The sequence below is a fragment of the Trachypithecus francoisi genome, unplaced genomic scaffold (genome assembly GCF_009764315.1).
Source record: "Trachypithecus francoisi isolate TF-2019V2 unplaced genomic scaffold, Tfra_2.0 Lachesis_group17, whole genome shotgun sequence".
In the NCBI taxonomy this organism is placed as follows: Eukaryota; Metazoa; Chordata; class Mammalia; order Primates; family Cercopithecidae; genus Trachypithecus; species Trachypithecus francoisi.
In genome coordinates this window covers 65,125,385-65,146,284 of record NW_022681462.1, presented here as the reverse complement: position 1 = coordinate 65,146,284, position 20,900 = coordinate 65,125,385, and the positions used below count along the sequence as shown (strand labels likewise).

At 40.7% G+C, this 20,900-nt stretch overlaps 1 protein-coding gene across 10 annotated transcripts in view; it reads left to right on the top strand.

The window, feature by feature from the left end:
- Positions 1-20,900, top strand: part of MTA3 (metastasis associated 1 family member 3) — a 193,920-nt gene that overhangs the window by 127,114 nt on the left and 45,906 nt on the right. For 8 of the 10 annotated variants that reach the window (XR_004428358.1, XR_004428357.1, XR_004428356.1 and 5 more), the window contains exons 10-14: positions 6,756-6,830; positions 9,064-9,122; positions 15,169-15,293; positions 19,020-19,171; positions 20,322-20,544. Coding sequence is in view for 7 of the 10 variants with exons in the window: in XM_033175887.1 (XP_033031778.1) it covers positions 6,756-6,830; positions 9,064-9,122; positions 15,169-15,293; positions 19,020-19,171; positions 20,322-20,544 (634 nt within the window). In the remaining 3 variants the exon portion in view is untranslated. The remainder of the gene's footprint in view (positions 1-6,755; positions 6,831-9,063; positions 9,123-15,168; positions 15,294-19,019; positions 19,172-20,321; positions 20,545-20,900) is intronic. The other 2 variants (XM_033175888.1, XM_033175884.1) reach the window with 1 other exon arrangement.

The window sequence follows — 20,900 nt, the reverse complement described above, 5'->3', positions numbered from 1 at the left end:
ACAGAACTTTTCATTTCCTTTTATTGTAATATTTTTTGTTTTATTTCAGGCTAATGATGGCTACTTAGCATGAGTTGGGAAGTATTCTCTTTTCTGTTTTCTGGAACTGTTTGTGTAAACTTATTCCTTAAATATTTGGTTGAGTTCACTAGTGAAGTCATCTCCTTTTGGAAGGTTTTAAAACTGAAGTCATTTTCTTTAATAGATACAGGTCTTTTATTGTTACCTCTTTCTTCATGAGTGACTTTGGTAGTTTGTCTTCCAAAGTATTTCTCCCTTTTATCTTAAGTTGTCTAGTTTACTGTTATAAAGATGTTTATAATAGGATTTTAGAATATTCTCATGTTATCCTTTTATGGTCTGTAGCATGGATCTGTAGTTACATCTACTATCTCCTTCCTGATACTGATAATTTGTGTGTTTTTTTAATCTTTTTTTCTGATCAGTCTGGCTAGGAGTTTATCAGTGTTGTTGAACTTTGCAAAAAACAAACAAACAAAGAAAACCCAGCTTTTGGTTTGATTGACTTTGCTCTATTTTCTATTTCATTGATTTCTGCTTGTGTCTTTATTACTTCTTTCCTTTATATTGCTTTGGACCTAATTGCTTTTTCTTTTCCTCGTATCTTATGATTGAAGCTTAGGGCTACAGATGGGGTAACACACCCAGTAGTCCCAGCTACTTGGGAGCTTGGGAAGCTGAAGCAAGAGGATCACTCGAGCCTGGGATTTTGAGGCTGCAGCATGCCGTGATCATGCCTGTGAATAGCTACTGCACTCCAGCCTGAACAGGATAGCACTACCCTATCTCAGTTAAACAAACAAGCAAATAAAAAGATTGAAGCTTACATCATTTATTTGAAACCTTTCCTCCAATATAAGCACTTAATGGCAGTACAATGGTGAATTTAGCTTTGCTTGAAAAACTCTGCTGTTCCTTAAAACATATTTCACGTTTTATGTAATTCACTTTTTTCCTTTTCTTTTTCAGTGCTGTCTGATGTAACTAGTTTCTGATGAGAAGTTCCTATGATGTGATGTTTCTTTTTCTTTGTCTTCAAATTTTTCTGTCTACTTTTGGTTTTTAGCATTTTTACTTCCACAGTGTGCCTGAGTATGTTTTTCTTTGTAATTATTCTATTTATAATTCTCTGAGCATCCTAGAACTGTTTTTTTGTTTTCCGTTAAGTTTGAATAATTCTTGGCCATTTTCTTTTTAAACATTTTTCTTTCCTTTTTAAAATTTTTATTTTTAGTTTTTGCTGGTTCATAGTAGGTGTATATAATTATGGGGTACATGAAATTTTTTAATTAAAAAAAATTTTTTTTTTTTTGAGACGGAGTCTCTCTCTGTTGCCAGGCTGGAATGCAGTGGTGCAATCTCGGCTCACTGCAACCTCTGACTCCCGGGTGCAAGCATTTCTCCTGCCTCAGCCTCCCGAGTAGCTGAGACTAGAGGCACATGCCACCAGCCCCAGCTAATTTTTATATTTTTATTGAATTTAATTAATTAATTTATTTTTTGAGGCAAAGTCTCACTCTGTTACCCAGGCTGGAGTGCAGTGGTGCAATCTCTGCTCACTGCAACCTCCACCTCCCAGATTCAGGTGATTCTCCTCCCTCAGCCTCCCGAGTAACTGGGACTACAGGCACGCGCCACCATGCCCAGCTAATTTTTTATTTTCAATAGAGACGGGGTTTCACTGTTGGCCAGGCTGGTCTTAAACTCCTGGCTTCAAGCAGCCCGCCTGTCTTGGCCTCCCAAAGTGCTGGGATTATAGGCGACCAGCACCAGCCCCAGCTAATTTTTGTATTTTTAGTAGAGACTGGGTTTCACCATGTTGGCGAGGATGGGCTCGATCTCCTGACCTTGTGATCTGCCTGCCTCAGCCTCCCAAAGTGCTAGGATTACAGGCGTGAGCCACGACACCACAGCCTATGAAATATTTTGATACAGGTGTGCAATATGTAATAATCACCTCTTGGAACATCTCAAACACACACACACACACACACACACACACACACACACACACACTGAAACCTAATAGTTAGAAAACTGCATTTTAACTTCATTCCCCTTTTTAACTTTTTGTTGATTCTGTGTCTTATTGTACTATGTCTTGGAAAGTTGTAGTTATTATTTTTGATTGGTTCATCATTCGGGCTTTCTACTTAAGACTTAAGTGTAGTTTACATACCACAATTACAGTGTTACAATACTCGATGTGTTTTTCTGTGTACTTACTATTACCAGCGGGTTTTGTACCGTCAGATGATTTCTTTTTGCTCACTGACATCTGTTTTTTTTTCTGATTAAAGAACTCCCTTTAGCATTTCTTATTGGACAGGTCCAGTGTTGATGAAATCCTTCAACTTTTGTCAGGAAGTCTTTATTTCTCTATCACGTTTGAAGGATATTTTCACTGGATATACTATTCTTGGGTAAAGGTCTTTTCCTTCAGCACTTTAAATATGTCATGCCACTGTCTCCTGGCCTGTAAGGTTTCCATTGAGAAGTCTGCTGCCAAATGTATTGGAGCTCCGTTATAAGTTATTTGTTTTTGCTGTCTTGTTGCTTTTGAGGTTCTTTCCTTATCTTTGACCTTTGGGAGTTTGATTATAACCTTATTGAATATTGATGTTGATATTTTTCTCCAGGTTTGGGAAGTTCTCTGATATTATCCCTTTGAATAATTTTCCTGCCTCTCTTTCTCTACCTCTTCTTTAAGACCAATAACTCTTAGATTTGCTCTTTCAAGGCTATTTTCTAGATCCTGTAGGCAGGCTTCATTGTTTTTATTCCTTGCTTTTTTCTCTCCTGTGAGTGGGTATTTTCAAATAGCCTGTCTTCAGGCTCAATAATTCTTTCTTCTGCTTAATTAGTTCCACTATTAAATGACTCTGATGCATTTTTTCAGCATGTTAATTACATTTTTAACTCAAGAATTTCTGATTGATTCTTTTTATTTCAATCTCTTTGTTAAATTTGTCTGACAGAATTCTGAATTCCTTCTGTTATCTTGAATTTCTTTGAGTTTCCTCAGAACAACTGTCTTGAATCCTTTTTTTTTTTAGGGAGACAGAGTCTTGTTCTGTTACCCAGGCTGGAGTGCAATGGCATGATCTTGGCTCACTGCAACCTCCACCTCCCGGGTTCAAGCAATTCTCATGCCTCAGCCTCCCAAGTAGCTGCGATTTACAGACACGCATCACTGTGCCTGGCTAATTTTTTTTGTATTTTTAGTAGAGACAGGGTTTCGCCACGTTGAGCAGGCTGGTCTCGAACTCCTGGCCTTATGTGATCCTCCTGCCGCAGCCTCCCAAAGTGCTGGGATTACAGGCATGAGCCACTGTGCCCAGCCAGCTATTTTGAATTCTCTATCTGAAAGGTCACATGTCTCTGTTTTTCCAGCATTGGTCCCTCATTTAGTTTGTTTGGTGAGGTCATGTTTTCCCGGATGATCTTGATGCTTGTAGATGTTCGTTAGTGTTTGAGCATTGAAGAGTTAGGTATTTATTGTAGTCTTCACAGTCTGGGCTTGTTTGTGTCCATCCTTCTTAAAAAGGCTTTCTAAAGGACTTGGGCCCCAAGCCCAATATCACTGTTTTTTGCAGACGCAAAGTACTCCCTTGGTGGTCTCGGATTAGATCCAGAATTCTCTGGATTACCATACAGACTCTTGTTCTTTTCCCTTTCTCTCAAAGAAACAGTGTCTCTCCTTCTCACTCTCCCCCTCCCCCACTCCCCCACTCCCCCCGCTGCCCCCATCCCCTCCCCTCCCCTCTCCCTCTCCCTCTCCCCCATCCCCTATCCCCTCTCCCTCCCCTGAGCTACCTGGAACTGGGGTGTGGTGATGCAAGCACTCTTGTGGCTACCACCACTGGGACTGTGCTGGGTCATGCCTGCCGTAACTGCTCACTTGCTACCACCTATGCTAACTCAAGACCCTAGGGCTCTACTATCAGCAGATGCCAAAGTGAGAAGACAGGTTTGTGTCCTTCCCTTCGGGACAGTGAGTTCCTCCAAGCTGTGGTGAGTCCAGAGATGCTGTCTGAGAACCAGGGATTGGAGTCAAAAACCTTAGAAATTTATCTGATGTTCTGTTCTACTGTGACTAAGCTGGGACTCAAACCACAATATAAAATCAATCCTGCTTTTCCTTCCCCTTTCCACAGGCAGAGGGGCCTCCCTGTGGACACCACCACCCAGCCACGATTGGGGGTGGGGGTAGTTCTGCCAGGCCACCTCCAATGTACACTTAAAGCCAAAGGGCTCTTCATTTCAGTCAGCTGGTGGGGAATGCTGCCTGGCCTGGGATCACCCTTCAGGGAACTGGGCTCCCCTCTGGCCCAAGACAGGTCCAGAAATGCAGTTCAGGAGCTGAGGCCTGAACCTCATTTCTCTGGGGACCCCAAGAGCCTGCTTATTCCTCTACCCCACTGTGGCTGAGCGGTACCTAAGGTACAAAACAACAACATCCCTTTACTTGTCTACTTAAACAGAAGAAGCCTTTCACCATAGCCACCTATAGATGCGAATGTGCTGGGTCACACCTGTAGTCAGCACATCTCAGAGCCCAAGGCCCATGGTGTACTACCCGGGCATTGCTGCTGGTTTCTCGGGGCCGGGCCCATGGGCTCTTTAGTCAGCAGCTGATGACTCTTGCAGGGACTGGGTCCTTCCTTTAAGGCAGCAGGTTCCGTTTTGTCCAGATAGTGTCTAGAAATGTGTCTAGGAGCTAGGACCTGCAATGGGGGCCTCACGACTCTGTCTGCGGCCCTATCCTGCTGTGGCTGAGCAGGTATCCAAGATGCAAGACAAAGTCCTCTTTACTCTTCACTTTCCATCCCTTAAGCAGAAGGAAGGAGATGTTTTTGCCCCTGAGCTGTACCGCCTGGGTTTGGGGGAGGGGTGGTGCAATCACTCCTTTAGCCACCCTGGGTGTCTCCCTAGGTCGCGTGCCACCCTAAGTCCTCTGGCTCTGAGTCCAGCCCAGCCCTAGGAATTGTTTAGGAGTTGAAGTCTTTGTGTACCTAGACTGTCTTCCAAGTTTGCCTAGGTCCTCAGAGCACTTCAGCCCGTGGTCACCAGGCTTGTTGAGAAACTCAAGTTCCAACCTGTGGGATAGGTGATTATCCTCTGGCTAGGTCTGGTACAGATTCTCCCTCCCTGCACAGGTACTGGCTGACCCCAGCATGGGTTTATTCTCTGCTGTCACAGAGCAGCACTAAGTTCAGTGTAAAGTCTCCTAGTCACTGTGATGTTCTTCCCCCATATGCACAGACTGGCACTGCAAGGCCTCTGCCAGGGGATGGGAGGGGGGTGGCATCAACAATTCAAGACTGTCTGTCCTGCCCTCCTCATCACTTCTTTCGGCAGGGCGCAGTGACTCATGCCTGTAATCCCAGCACTTTGGGAGGCCGAGGCGGGCAGATCACGAGGTCAGGAGATCAAGACCATCCTGGCTAACATGGTGAAACCCCGTCTCTACTAAAAAATACAAAAAAATTAGCTGGGCGGGTTGGCGGGTGCCTGTAGTCCCAGCTGCTTGGGAGGCTGAGGCAGGAGAATGGCGTGAACCCGGGAGACAGAGCTTGCAATGAGCCGATATCGCGCCCCTGCACTCCAGCCTGGGCGACAAAGTGAAACGCCAAAAAAAAAAAGAAAGACTGTCTCTCCTACCCTCCTCAATGCTTCTTTCAAGGATATGCAGAGACCAAATGACACACAGTCTTAGCTGCCATCTTTGGAAGCTGAAGTAACTCAGGCTATTTAAATACCGTTTCTAAAATAGTGCTGCAGCCTCACCTGTAGCTTGAGAACTTTCCTGAGTAAGTCATGAAATGTTATCAGGTCTGGTCACGGTGGCTCATCTGTGATCCTAGGCCTTTGGGAGGCTGAGGTGGAAAGATTGCTTGAGCCTAGGAGTTCGAGACCAGCCTGGGCAACATAGGGAGACCCCTCAACTCGACAGAAAATAAAAAAAAAAACTAGCCGGGCATGGTGTCACACCTATAGTCCCAGCTGAGGAGGCTGAGGCAGGAGGACCACTAGACCCTGGGCGGTTGAGACTGCAGTGAGCTATGATCATGCCACTGCACTGCAGCCTGGGTGACCCTGTCTCTTAAATAAAAAGAGAAAGAAATGTTATCAGTTATGATGTTTATATTTTTTAGTAAAATTTATAAACGGAATGAGAAATGGAATGTATTGTATTAGAGTCTCTTACTCAATATGACTTGTTTGGGGTACCGTTTCCTAAGGATTAATTTTAAATTTATCAAAATATTCTAGAATGAATCTTCCATATGGATATTTGCTTCATTATTTTAAAGAAGTGGTTTTTAAGGATCAAGTGTGATGGCTCGCACCTGTAATCCCAGCACTTTGGGAGGCCGAGGCGGGCGGATCACCTGAGGTTAGGAGTTGGAGACAAGCCTGGCCAACATGGTGAAACCTTGTCTCTACTAAAAATACAGAAAATTAGCTGGGCATGGTGGCATGTGCTTCTTTCTAATCCCAGCTACTTGGGAGGCTGAGGCAGAATTGCCTGAACCCAGGAAGCGGAGGTTGCTGTGAGCTGAGATTGGGTGACTGCACTTTAACCTGGGCAACAAAGTGACAGTCTGTCTCAAAAAAAAAAAAAAAAAAAAAAATGTAATTTTTAAAGGAAAGTACTTTCTATAGTAGCTTATTTTCATCTCATTTTATTACATATTAACGTAGATGATATATTGATTTTTTTTTTTCAGCTTCCTTGGAAATCGTTGACTAGCATCATTGAATATTATTACATGTGGAAAACTACTGACAGATATGTGCAACAGGTAATTTTTTTCCTATTGCTACCAATATGGTTGCATTAAAATTAACTTTGTTTATATTTTAATATTTTTTAGCAATGTACTAATTTTAAATTTGTTTACCTTACTTTTTCCAGACTAAACTCTACAATTTCATATCTTTAGGATATTATTTAAGATTTTAATCTTAATATTTCCTTGATTTCAGCATGAATTAAGATAAATATTTTGGAGAGATACCACTAGAGAGGCATTATTTTCCTTGCATTTGACTGGTACTTCATCTCTTTGTAGTTCATGGCACTGATCAAAGATGTGATGCTAACACAAACCTCTTGAACAAGTTATTTTTATGAAGAATTGAGAATTTAGACCAATGTCATCAGCCGTATAATTTGATATATTTTTAAAGATCTTCTGAAACCTCTTTACATGACATTTGTGTGGCTATACTCCCAAAATCCTTGACCGTAATTGTAGTAGTCTTACTAGTATGGTGATTTGGTACTGTACATAAGCTTTTTTTTAAATTTAATTTTTCAGTCCTTCTCAAATATCCTAAATTCAGGTAACTCTCCATTACTTATTTTTTAAATAATACTACCTCTGGGGAACGGTACATTTTCCTGAAGTGACATCAGCCAATACTTGTGTTATATTTGTACAGGCACATATTAGAACATAAAGAAGCAAATATATTTAACACAGACATTATTTTTCCTATATATGTAGGTTATACAGTGGCAAGTATTAGATGCTCTAAAAAAAACTTTATGAATCACTTTTAAAATATCATAGTGAGCTGGGTGTGGTGGCGTGCACCTATATTCCCAGCATTTTGGGAGACCAAGACAGGAGGATTGCTCAGCCCAGGAGTTCATGTCCAGCTTGGGCAACATAACAAGACCCCATCTCTAAAAATAAATAAAAAATTGAAAACAAAAAGTACCATGGTGAATTGTTGAGGTCACGAATAGTGAATAGATACCCAAGGCTTGTTGAAAAATTTCCAGTGTCGATATTAATATAATTCAGAAAGTGCTTATTATGAACAGCTTAGGTATAGATCAAGACCATGTAGTCTGGAAACCTGTGTTATTAAATTTAAAAAGAGTCTCTAAAGATGGAGATGATGGTATCAAGGATGGTTGAAAAGTAGATAATATTCTTTTTTTTTTTTTTTGAGACAAAGTCTCACTCTGTCGCCCAGACTGGAGTGCAGTGGCCGAATCTCAGCTCACTGCAAGCTCCGCCTCCCAGGTTCACGCCATTCTCCTGCCTCAGCCTCCTGAGTAGCTGGGACTACAGGCGCCCGCCACCTCGCCCGGCTAATTTTTTTGTATTTTTTAGTAGAGACGGGGTTTCACCGTGTTAGCCAGGGTGGTCTCGATCTCCTGACCTCGTGATCCGCCTGTCTCGGCCTCCCAAAGTGCTGGGTTTACAGGCTTGAGCCACCGCGCCTGGCCTCGATAATATTCTTTCCAAAAATTTCAACCCTGTTCTAAAAGTTTCAAGTTGTCCCCCTAAGTATTTCTGTTTTCTCCTCATTGGGAAAATAGAAGATAGCCTTTTATTCTGGTTTGTCTTATTTTTGGACATCAACAGTATGTTATTTTGCTTCTCTATTTGCCTACACTATCATGTTGGTCAGTGTCTGGGTTTGATTATATAATCTCCTTCCCATTCCTTTCCCTACCTATGGCTCCTAATTGGTTCCAGTAAAATAAGTTCAGCTGAGGTTTAAAGTTTAATGCATATCTCCCAACATTTGAGAATAAATGCTTATTTAGTTCTACTTAGAATAGCCACAGTTACTCCTCTTGCCTGGATTTTGAAAGCAAATAATCTCTGAATATTTTTCTAAAAGCAGAGAGAGAGAGAGTATGTGTGTGTGTGTGTGTGTGTGTTTTCTTCTAGAAAGGCAAATAAGTAATAAAGTAGAAACTAAATTTGAAAAGTAAAAATGGTTACTTTTTAAAGTTCCTGTTTATTCACTCATAGAGGAATGGAAAATGGAGTTGCTCATTGCTTAATTTTTTTAAATCTATGCCTAAAATGGTATTGTGCCACAGAACCTAGTGACTTTTCTTAGACATTATTGCAGTTTAAGAATATGCATATGAAAGAAAAGATTATCTTAAAATTGTAATTTTTGAATTACACTTTAATACATATTTTCTTGTGAATTTTTAAGACAATGAACAGTAGTAATAATTAGGCATTGCATGTAAAATGTTTTATTCATCTTTTGAATTAGAAACGTCTAAAAGCAGCAGAAGCTGAAAGTAAACTGAAACAAGTATATATCCCAACTTAGTAAGTAATTGAAATCTTTTAAAATATTTGTTATGGTCTTAATTTTGTCATTGTAGAATATGTCATTTTGTTCAATTTCAGCAAAATTTGAACTTTTGTGTATCTTTCTTCTTCTACAAAGCATGAGACTTACTATTATACCCCTACAATAAAAAGGAGCCAGTGAGAGAAACCTGAAATAGTCTAACCTAAAGAATAGAGGAAGAAATGTACTATATACTATACTTTTATCAAATCAAAGCTGCAGGGAAAGTGTCAGAAAACCTATGAAACGCTGTATTATTTGAAGCAAATGTGTTTCAGAAAGCTAGCAGCTTTTCAAACTATAGATTTTGTTTGGGTAATACATACTGCTCTTTGGAGGTTTGTTGTTTATTTGAGGATTTTTACATTGTTTTCTTGGTTCTAATGGCAGTTAGAACCATACTTGGTAAATGTGTGATAAATAATGGAGAGGTTTTGATTTTTTTGTGTGTTTAGTGTTCTGTCATTATTATACTTTGAATTCAGGAATCATTGTCATCTCAAAATGAATGCCATTTTTTTTTTTTTTTCCATTTGCTTTGTTTTAAATGAGGCTGGGCATGGTAGCTCAGGCCTATAATCCCAGCACTTTGGGGGACCTCGTTTCCGCAAAAAATTTAAAAGAAATACAAATTGCTGTATCCTTCTGTTGAGATTTTCAGAGTTTGCTTATTCATTTGTTTAGGAAGAATTGGTTTATGAAGCACCACGTGTATATTGTTCTATCCTAGATTCTTTTAGGATTAAAATGAAATTTATTGCACAATTCTACATGCTGCTCCAAGCCTTTTCTCCCTCTTCAACCTATTTACAGTTGCTTAATAACTAGCCTTTTGTTTCTGGAATTTTGATATTCTGTATAATACATGTTTTTATATACATGTAGGAGGCCTCATAGACAATGAGTGGTGATCTTTCATATTGATCTTTTACCTCAAGGCAGATAACTCTGGTTTGATTTTAAGAACATGTACTTTTTAGAGTCTGTAATTTTTATTAAGAATTATATAGCCCATCTGCAGGGTGGTTTTCTTATTCCTTCTAAATCATATGTTTTATATGTTGAATTTATAAAAGAGCCACTCCTCAAATAAAATACTGTTGCAACTCATGTGTCTTAGATTTTCAAAAGCAGGCGTACCAGCTTTCTTATACTTCAAAGTGCTGCCACCATGAAATAATACATTTAACTAGTTTTGACCAAGTAACCCAGATAATTGTTTCCATTTGGCTTTACTGTGTGACTTTGGAGTCAATGTAATCTAAGTCAGGGATCAGCAAACTATAGTCTCAAGCCAAATCTGACCTACTGCTTGTTTTTGTGAATAAAATTTTGCTTTATTTTTGTTTTGTTTTGTGAGATGGGGTCGTCTTGCTCTGTCACCTTGGTTTAAGTGCAGCGGTGCAATCATGGCTCACAGCAGCATCAACCTCCCGGGCTCAAGTGATCCTCCCACCTCAGCCCCCCAAGTAGCTGGGACTACAGGCATGCACCACCACACCCAACTAATTTATTTTTTGTAGAGACAGTGTCTCCCTGTGTTACCTGGGAGTTCTCATGAACAGTGGAAATTGATTTTAAACAATGAAGAGTCATGGTCAGGTTAGCACTTTAAGATCACCTGCTATATGTTGGGAAATGGTTTGAGGAAGAGGACTAAGAGGAGATGCAGGGGGACCAGTTATGAAGTTCTTGGAGAGGAAAGATAACACTAGCTTGACCTAGAGTAGTAGCTCTGGAAATGGTGTGATATTTGGAGGTGACTGACTTTTATGGCAGGCAGGGGGTGTCTAGTGTGAATCCTAGGTTTCTGGCACAGTAAAGTGGATTATCATGCTATTTGTTAAGCTCAGACACTGGCAGAGAATCAGGTTAGGTCATTCTGAGTTTATCGGAAAAGAGTTGTTCAATATGCTGTCACCAAATACTGGATGTATTGGTCTTAAACTCATTGTGGAAAAGTCTGGACTAGAGATACATATTTGAGCTTCATCAGCATACAATAATTATATTTGAAACCATAGATAAGATTTCTGAGGGAGAGCAATAAGAAAAGGGCCTTGACTTAGCCTTGAATAAATCCAGTATTTATAGACCGGATAGAATATGGTAAGCTAAACAAGGATAGCTAGGTGAGTATGGTATCACAGAAGCTAAGAGAGGAGTATGTTTCAAGGAGGGGGAAAGAGATTTGACAGCGTTGGATGCTCGTGGGAAATAGCCAAGGAATTTAATAACATGGAGATCATTGGTGATCTTATTGGCATGGTGAGCACTGCTGCATGTCAGCCAAGGAGGTACAAGCAGATGAGAGAGGGAGTGTACAGTGTTCTCTGGGGGGCAGAGGGCTGGAATCTGGAGCACAGATGAGGGGAGTGAGGGGAGATTTGAGCATTAGATAAAAGAAAGGGCAATTTCATATAATGTGTCTTTTAAAACGTTAAAAATGTTTGCTTACAGTCACAGATTGTCACAATGACATCAATCATTTGTCCCCTGGGAATTAATCTGTAGGTACCTGGTTTTGCAGAACATATTTTATGTGATTCACATGTCTATATGCAGTCTTGGTACACTTGTTTTCCTTTTGTGATTATTATCATTAAGACAAGTGATGTATTCAGTCAAATAACGTTCTAGATTCAGTTGAGCAATGAACTTTGCTCTCATTCTTTTTTAAGGCAGCTCAACTGTACATTTGTATTAGCTCTTTTTCAACATGCATATTTAGCCCTGGGTTAAATATCAGAAATTTTCGTATTTCTGGAAAACCTCTGGCCAGTCATTTGACCCCAAGGGGAAATCAGTTCTATCTATATATAGTAGATTTTTTAAAAAAAGGAATATTGTATATTACTGAAAATGCTAGTCATTCTAAATCGCCACTTTTCACTTAGTGTAGTTTCACCTGAAAACTGTAAGAAGAGAAACACCTTCTATCTGATTTAAAATATGTTAATACGTTTTAGGGCCAGGTACAGTGGCTCATGCCTGTAATCCCAACAGATTGGGAGGCTGAGGCAGGAAGATCGCTTGAGGCCACGAGTTTGAGCTCAGTCTGTACAAAGTAGTGAGACCTCATCTCTACAAAAAAATTTTAAAATTACCCAGACATGGAGGCAACTGCCTGTAGGCCCAGTTACTTGGAAGGCTGAGGTGTGGGGATTGCTTGAGTCCAGGGGTTTGATGCTGCAGTGAGTTGTGATCATGCCACTGTAGTCTGGGCAACAGAGTGAGATCCTGTCTCTAAAAAAATTAAGTAGATAGACAGATAATACATAATACATTTTTAAAAACGTATTTTATAACCAGGCATGGTGGTGTGTGACAGTAGTCCCAGCTACTTGGGAGGCTGAGGTGTGAGGATCACCTGAGCCTGAGAGGTTGAGGCTGCAGTGAGCCATGGTAATGCCACTGCACTCCAGCCTGGGTGATCCTGCCTCAAAAAAAAAAAAATAAATTAAAGGTCAGGCGTGACCTTTAATTTAAAAAAATTAAAGGCTCACACCTGTTGAGGTGGGGTGATCCCTTGAACCCGGAAATTCAAGACCAGCCTGAGCAACATAGAGTCCCTGTATCTACCAAAAAAAAAAAAAGAAAGAAAGAAAGAAAAGAGCCAGGCATGGTGGCACACACCTGCAGTCCCAGCTACTTGGGAGGGTGAGGTGGGAGTATCACCTGAGCCCAGCAGGTCAACACTGCAGTGAGTGGTGATCACACCACTACATACCAGCCTGGGTGACAAAGTGAGACCCTGCCTCAAAAAAGAAAAATGTCTTTTAAAAACCAATTTGTTGGCTGGGCACAGTGACTCACGCTTGTAATCCCAGCACTTTGAGAGACCGAGGTGGGTGGATCACCTGAGGTCAGGAGTTCGAGACCAGCCTGGCCAACAAGGTGAAACCCCATCTCTACTAAAAATACAAAAATTAGCTGAGCATGGTGGCGGGAGCCTGTAATCCCAACTACTTGGGAGGCTGAGGCAGGAGAATCGCTTGAACCTGTGGGCGGGCGGAGGTTGCAGTGAGCCGAGATCACGCCACTTCACTCTAGCCTGGGTGAAAGAGTAAAACACCATCTCAAAAAAATAAATAGGCCAGGCATGGTGGCTCATACCTGTAATCCCAGCACTTTGGGAGGCTGAGGCGGGCGGATCACCTGAGGCCAGGAGTTTGAGACCAGCCTGGCCAACATGGTGAAACCCTGTCTCTACTAAAAATATAAAAATTAGCCGGGATTGGTGGCAGGCGCCTGTAATCCCAGCTACTCAGGAGGCTGAGGCAGTTCAAATCGCTTGAACCTGGGGGTGGAGGCTGCAGTGAGCCGGGATCACACCATTGCACTCCAGTCTGGGTGACAAGAGCGAGACTTCATCTAAAACAAACAAACCAATTTGTCTTTAACATACATTGCTGACACAGGTTAGAAGTGTAAATAATAGTCCTATTTTATAGAATAGAGACCTCAGTGCACACAGTGGTTAAATGATTTCTTCTGGTAGCAGTGGTGGGAGTGTCACCTGATAGTTGTAATAACAATACCAAAAGGAAATCTTAGGGTCTTTGCTGTCAGGCCAGACCAGCTTTACAAACCAGGCTTTAACAGGTGAATGGAATTGTGGAAAGTGGGAGACCTTGAGTCAACTCTGACTTCAGCTGTCTTGATAGTTGTGAGGTCTCATTGCGTCAGTAGATATGGGAAGACAGCATATAATCTGCATTTAGCCATTCAACATTCATTTTCAATAAATAATTTAATTTATTTTGCTTATTTTCTGTCTAGCAAATAAACACAAAAAGTCATCTAGAATGAAAGCTCCTTGAGGTCAGAGACTTTTATTTATTAGGCACTGAATAAATATACGTTAAATGAATTATGAATTTATTGAGAACATGCTATGTATATCTGTGCAGTGTTCTTGGGCACAGCTTATAAGCAGTGGGGGAGTTAGCCTACCATACATGGGGAAAAGTTAGCCTTGTTTGCCTGGGAAATACCAAGATAATCTGGGCTACATGTTTCTAAGGAATTAATGGCTCTGTTGACTTGGTCTTTGTGAGATTTGCATATCGACTTATGGTAGATGTCTCTTCCTCTCCCTGCTCCCTAAAAGAAAGGGTCTTCCTCTGTTGCCCAGGCTGCAGTGGAGTACAGTGGCATGATCATGGCTCACTGTAGCTTCTAACTCCTGGGCTCAAGTGATTGATGCTCCCACCCCAGCCTTCTGAATAGCTGGGACTACAGGCACATGCCACTATGCCTGGGTAATTTTTATTTTTGTTTTTGTAGAGACAGAGTCTCACTGTGTTGTCCAGGCTGGTCTCCGAACTCCTGGCTTCAAGTCATCCTTCCGCCTCTCTTTTCTCTTCTTAAAAAAATACTCTCTTAAAAAGGAAAACCTCCAAATACCTTTATTGGTTTTTAAAATTTCAAATGCTATGTAATATTCCTTACAAAATTTCAGATGTAATAAGAGTGGTCATCATGAGTGGCCGGAAGCTCCTGAAGTCCTAAGTAACCTGGAGATGGGCCCTGTTGACCCCACAGCATCTGCTAAGGGTGTGGCTTTTGTGCAGCTCCCTGGAGAGCTGGAGTGCAGTAGCCAGCAGCCCCCACACCAGCAGCAGGAACTGGACAGTGACAACAACCATGTTGCCTTTCAATTAATTTGTTTGATCCAAATAAATATTTTCTCGGGAGACTTTATAAACGGTAACTTGTCTCTTTCAAAAGTGTCAGAGGATGTTTTAAGGAAATTGTATTCGGATCAGAAAAGAGATGGGACAGTATTTACTTCATGAATGTCAGGCGTAAGCGATTCCTTTTTACATAGACTTGTTTTATAAAGATGAGTAGTGTGAGTTCATTTTAACACCTTGCTTTTACCAGTTTATTTCTTCTTCACCACACATTTTAAAATGTTTATGTTTATTAAATAGTGAAAGTAAATCAGTAATGATATAGAGCTTTTTGTCTTATTGTACAAATCATTTTATCACCTTATTTTAATTTCATTGAAAGCAGCAAACCAAATCCCAACCAAATATCCACTAGTAATGGGAAGCCTGGTGCTGTGAATGGAGCTGTGGGGACCACGTTCCAGCCTCAGAATCCTCTTTTAGGGAGAGCCTGTGAGAGCTGCTATGGTAAGTTTTCTCCAGCAGGTTAGTTAAGCATCAGGAACTGTTATGACTCATGGGGTGTGAGCGTCTGGGATTTGCCAGAGGTCAGTACAGTGCACCTTGGAAGGCAGAAGCGTGTCTCCTCCAAATGAGCAGATGCCCCTCCTTACCTTTGGCTTGGAACAGAGGGACTGTTTATTGAATCCTTATTACATACTACACACTCAAGTTAGGCATTGGAGTTCCTTTGATGTACTCTTGTGGTTCGTTGATTATTTCATAGCAGTGTTTGCTGAGTTGTGTTTAGAGTCGTATTATCTTTGCAGAAGCTGTGGTCCCACGATGCATATCAAATCCCCTTTCGGAGTTTCTCAGTATACTTTGACAAATTAAAGCTCCAAGTAATTCTGTAGGAAAGGCCTCTGTGTGGATAAGCTGCTGTTCCCTCAATGCAACAGTTTGGGAAATGCTATTCTATGATACTTGCTTTTGACCTCAGGATCCCACTATATTTATCTATGCTGGCAGTATTTTATTTGCCCATGGTGTTAAATGGGGTTGGTGAAGTGAACTGTTAGGTAGCTGATAGACTTTATGTGTTTCTTTTAAATCTCAAGCAAGGATACGATATCTTAATGGGGCATTGGTGATATTATCATCTGTTTCCTTCCAGTTAAGGTAGCCTGGGATGGGAGAGGGAAAGAAACTAATGTTTATTGAAAACCTACTTAGTGCCCCAATTTGGGTTCTTAGTAGCTCTTTGAGAGTACATGTAGCCTGCTGTCTCCAGGAAGGACGTAGAAATGAGGGACAGCTATGAGTACAATTACGTCCACTGATCCCAAGGAAGGTGTGAACCAAGTTGCTGAATTCGTAGAAATGGTACATAGGGGCCGGGCGCGGTGGCTCAAGTCTGTAATCCCAGCACTTTGGGAGGCTGAGACGGGCGGATCACGAGGTCAGGAGATCGAGACCATCCTGGCGAACACGGTGAAACCCCGTCTCTACTAAAAATACAAAAACTAGCCGGGCGAGGCGGCGGGCGCCTGTAGTCCCAGCTACTCGGGAGGCTGAGGCAGGAGAATGGCGTAAATCCGGGAGGCGGAGCTTGCAGTGAGCTGAGATCCGGCCACTGCACTCCAGTCCGGGCGACAGAGCGAGACTCCGCCTCAAAAAAAAAAAAAAAAAAAAAGAAATGGTACATAGGGATGTGTTTAACAATTTTTTTGACCATGGGAGCACAAAGGGAAACAATTTGTGGAAAAAAATTCTTTAGTCAGGCTTCTACATGGATAGCATCATAAATACATTGAATTGGGATTTCTTGGATTTCGAAGTTCGTGTATATTTAAATGAAAATAAAAAGAATCCTACAGACAAATGGTAGTGGCTTAATTTTAACTTGCAGGCAGGACGCTGTGGCTCATGCCTATAATCCCAGCACTTTGGGAGGCCAAGGCAGATGATTCACCTGAGGTCAGGAGTTCGAGACCAGCCTGGCCAATATGGTGAAACCTCCATCTCTACTAAAAATACAAAAAATTAGCCAGGCATGGTGGTGTGCACCTGTAATCCCAGCTACTCAGGAGGCTGAGACAGGAGAATAGCTTGAACCCGGGAGGCAGAGGTTGCAGTGAGCTGAGATTGCGCCATTGCACTCCAACCTGGGCAACAGAGCGAAACTTCGTCTCCACAAAAAAAAAAATAAATAAATAAATAAATTGCAAACCCCTTTCACACTCACGTATATCCCCTTAAATGATTATTCTGTTATTTTTATGTGTGCATGATGAATAAGCTATTTTTATTTTATAATACTTACTTTAGACTCATGTATTACTAATCTCCATGATAAAATGTATCTTAATATAAGATTTATCCTTATAGAGAGGTAGAACTTGATGTTTTCTATTTATTAAATGATACCTACTTTCCAATTGAATTTGAGTTATTTAAGGAGAAAGGCATTTATTGACAGTTATTAAAATGATGTGCATGATTTGATTGGTTTACGTAAAACATATGTTTTCAGTGAAATTTTATATTTAGAATTCAAAATAGATTTGTAGCTTAATGTTTTAAGATTTTTAAAATTTGTGTCTTGATTTATTAGTTCTAAATTATAGGAGGAAAGGCTTTTAGGCTTTCATGTGTATAAAATATTTATTTGTATAAATAAAAGCCTAAAACAGGCCTAAAATATTTACACAAATAAAAGCCTAAAATAATAATCCTCCAAAAACAAAACATGATGGGTGTACAGTGTTATTCCCAATAAACATGAATATAATGGTCTCTGTGTTTTCTCTTTTTCACATTGGTTTGTGAAGTGTTAGTTGATATCTTGATGTGCTGTTTGAACATTTGAACAGTCTGGTAAAGGTAACTTACAGGTCAGAGAAATAATATTTTAAGGCAGACTTACAGAATTGCAATTTTTTATGCACCCAATTAACTTAATATCTCAACCTCAATGTTTTCTCTTAAACTTCAGATCTATCATGCGTATATTTTAAATGTCACATGTCAGTAATTTAAACTACAAAACAAAAACTAACACAAGCTTGCAGTGTTCAGCTAGCTGTTAAATCATCTGAGTTTTAGGCCTCAAGCATGCTGTGATGTCAGCTGCCCATGCTCGCTTCATATGGATTTAGAGTCTTGAAAGGGATTCTGTCTATAAATGGAAATTTTAAAATAAGGATTTTGCCTATTGATTAAAATAAAGGAGTGTGAAACAGATACCTGTTTCTTTCTTCTCTCCTCCCCTTCTCCCTCCCTCTCCCCCTCCCCAAACCCCTCCTCCTCCCCACTTCCCTCTGTCACCCAGGCTGGAATGCAGTGGTGGAATCACAGTGGCCTCAACCTCCCAGGCTCAAGCAATCCTGCTGCCTCAGCCTCTGTAGTGGCTGGGACTACAGGAGTTTACCACTACACCTGGCTGACAGATACCTGTTTTTATTAGATTCCTGACTTTATCAATGGGACCTCCCTAAGTACCTTAAATCCCTGGAGTGGTGTCTGAACCCTGGGTTTGGAAACCTGGATTGATATATATATATATATATTTTTTTTTTTTTTTCTTTTTTTCTTTTTTTCTTTTGAGATGGCGCCTCACTGTGTCATCCAGGCTGGAGTGCAGTGGCATGATCTTAGTTCACTGCAACATCTGCCTCCCAGGTTCAGGCAGTTCTCCTGCCTCAGCCTCCTGAGTAACTAGGACTACAGGTGCGTGCCACCAGGCCCGGCTAATTTTTTTTGGATTTTCAGTAGAGACGGGGTTTCACCATGTTAGCCAGGATGGTCTTAATCTCCTGACCTCGTGGTCCACCTGCCTCAGCCTCCCAAATGCTGGGATTACAGGCGTGAGCCACCACGCCTGGCCCCAGATTTTTAAAATACTACTACTAATATATTTTTGAGAACCTATTTCCAGAAACATACACAATAGAGTATTTTTAATCAATAGAACAAAAACTCCCTTGGCAGCAAAATGCGTAATACAGGATACTTCACTTAATAGCTTTGACAGGGCCACAAGCACTTTATATAATGATAGAAATAAGTTGGTTTAATGAGTTCTGAGTATTAAAAAAACACAAATATACTATTATGTTTGACTTGTAAGCTGGGAACAATGACATTGTAAACTAAGCATGACAAGTATTTTTAAAATATTTGATTATTTTGTGTTGATGTTACAAATTAAATAGCATTTTTTTTATTTTTCTTGTTTTTCTTGTGCTTTAGCTACACAGTCTCACCAGTGGTATTCCTGGGGCCCACCTAATATGCAGTGTAGATTATGTGCAATTTGTTGGCTTTATTGGAAAAAATATGGAGGCTTGAAAATGCCCACCCAGTCAGAAGAAGAGAAGTTATCTCCTAGCCCAACTACAGAGGTACAGTAGTCTTTTTAGTGTTGAAAAATGTCATGTTTTTAAATGGCTTGATTATTCCTTGGAAACAGAAGTACAGTATAGGATAATTAAAAAATGAAGAAAGCTACCTTTATAGGTAAACATAGCACTACAATATTCAGGGTAGGTGTGGAGAGAAGCAAGGAGAAATTAAATTTTATCAGGTATTAAGAATAATGGTCTCACTGGGCGCGGTGGCTCAAGCCTGTAATCCCATGTAATCCCAGCACTTTGGGAGGCCGAGACAGGCGGATCACGAGGTCAGGAGATCGAGACCATCCTGGCTAACATGGTGAAACCCCGTCTCCACTAAAAAAATGCAAAAAATTAGCCGGGCGAGGTGGCAGGCGCCTGTAGTCCCGGCTACTCCGGAGGCTGAGGCAGGAGAATGGCGTGAACCTGGGAGGCGGAGCTTGCAGTGAGCTGAGATCCGGCCACTGCACTCCAGCCTGGAGGACAGAGCGAGACTCCGTCTCAAAAAAAAAAAAAAAAAAAAAAAAGAATAATGGTCTCAGACAAAAAAAACAATGAGTGTGGGAGATGTTAGCATAAGTAGAGAGCTTACAAATTAAATGTTTAATTGCTTTTGAAAACAGTTTCTGTAACCTTTACATTCTGTTGAAGGCGTGTCTTACTACATAAAGTCATAAATGCAAATTGAGCATTTTTTCTTCCTGTGGCTATTTTGGGGGGATAAGAAGTATGGACTTAATCTTGAGGTGAACAACAGTTTAAATGTGATTTTGGTAAAATCCTCATAGATTGAAGATGCCAACCATCTGTGTTTACCAGTGGGCGACTACTCTTTTTCAGTGCTGACGGGCTTTCAGGACTCCTTAATTAAAAAAAAAAAAAAAGTGTAGTTGACCCCCTTGGCAGTTTCTTACTACCTATTAACGTTATTATGGATTCCTATACAACAGTACAGTATTCTCCGCAGTTCCCTTCTCTACTCCCCACCTCTTTCCCAAAGGTGCACACTTTAATTCTTTTAGAGGTAGTACACCAAGTGACGTTATAGATGCTTCATGAAAGATTTAAAAGGTGCGCTTTTCTTTTGAGCATGATGCAAACAGTAATGCGTTTGGGCAAGTTCATTTCTTTCAGTGTTTGTTGTTTTCTGATTTTGCAGGACCCTCGTGTTAGAAGTCACGTATCCCGCCAGGCCATGCAGGGAATGCCAGTTAGAAATACTGGGAGTCCAAAGTCTGCAGTGAAGACCCGCCAAGCTTTCTTCCTTCATACTACATATTTCACAAAATTTGCTCGCCAGGTCTGCAAAAATACCCTCCGGCTACGGCAGGCAGCAAGACGGCCGTTTGTTGCTATTAATTATGCTGCCATTAGGGCAGAATGTAAGATGCTTTTAAATTCTTAACCTTATATGTTGTGCTTCTGACCATTTTCTCTTTTCTTCTCTTTCCTTTTTTTTTTTGTTTGTTTGTTTGCAATAAACATAAGTTCTTGTGTACAGCCTTTTATTTGGTTTTTTTTTTTAACATTGTTTTTGTGTGCTGCCATTTGTATCATGCCAACTTGAAAAAAAAAAATCAAAACATTGAAAATTCTGTACTCTTTACCAGAGAGTAGTGCTTAGCAAAAGATTGGTGGGAGGTGATCCAATTCTGTGGGGTTTTGTGATGGAGTTGCCTACAGAGCCCTATTGAAGCACTTTTACCTCTTAGGTAGTGCCACAGTGTAACCCCTAAGG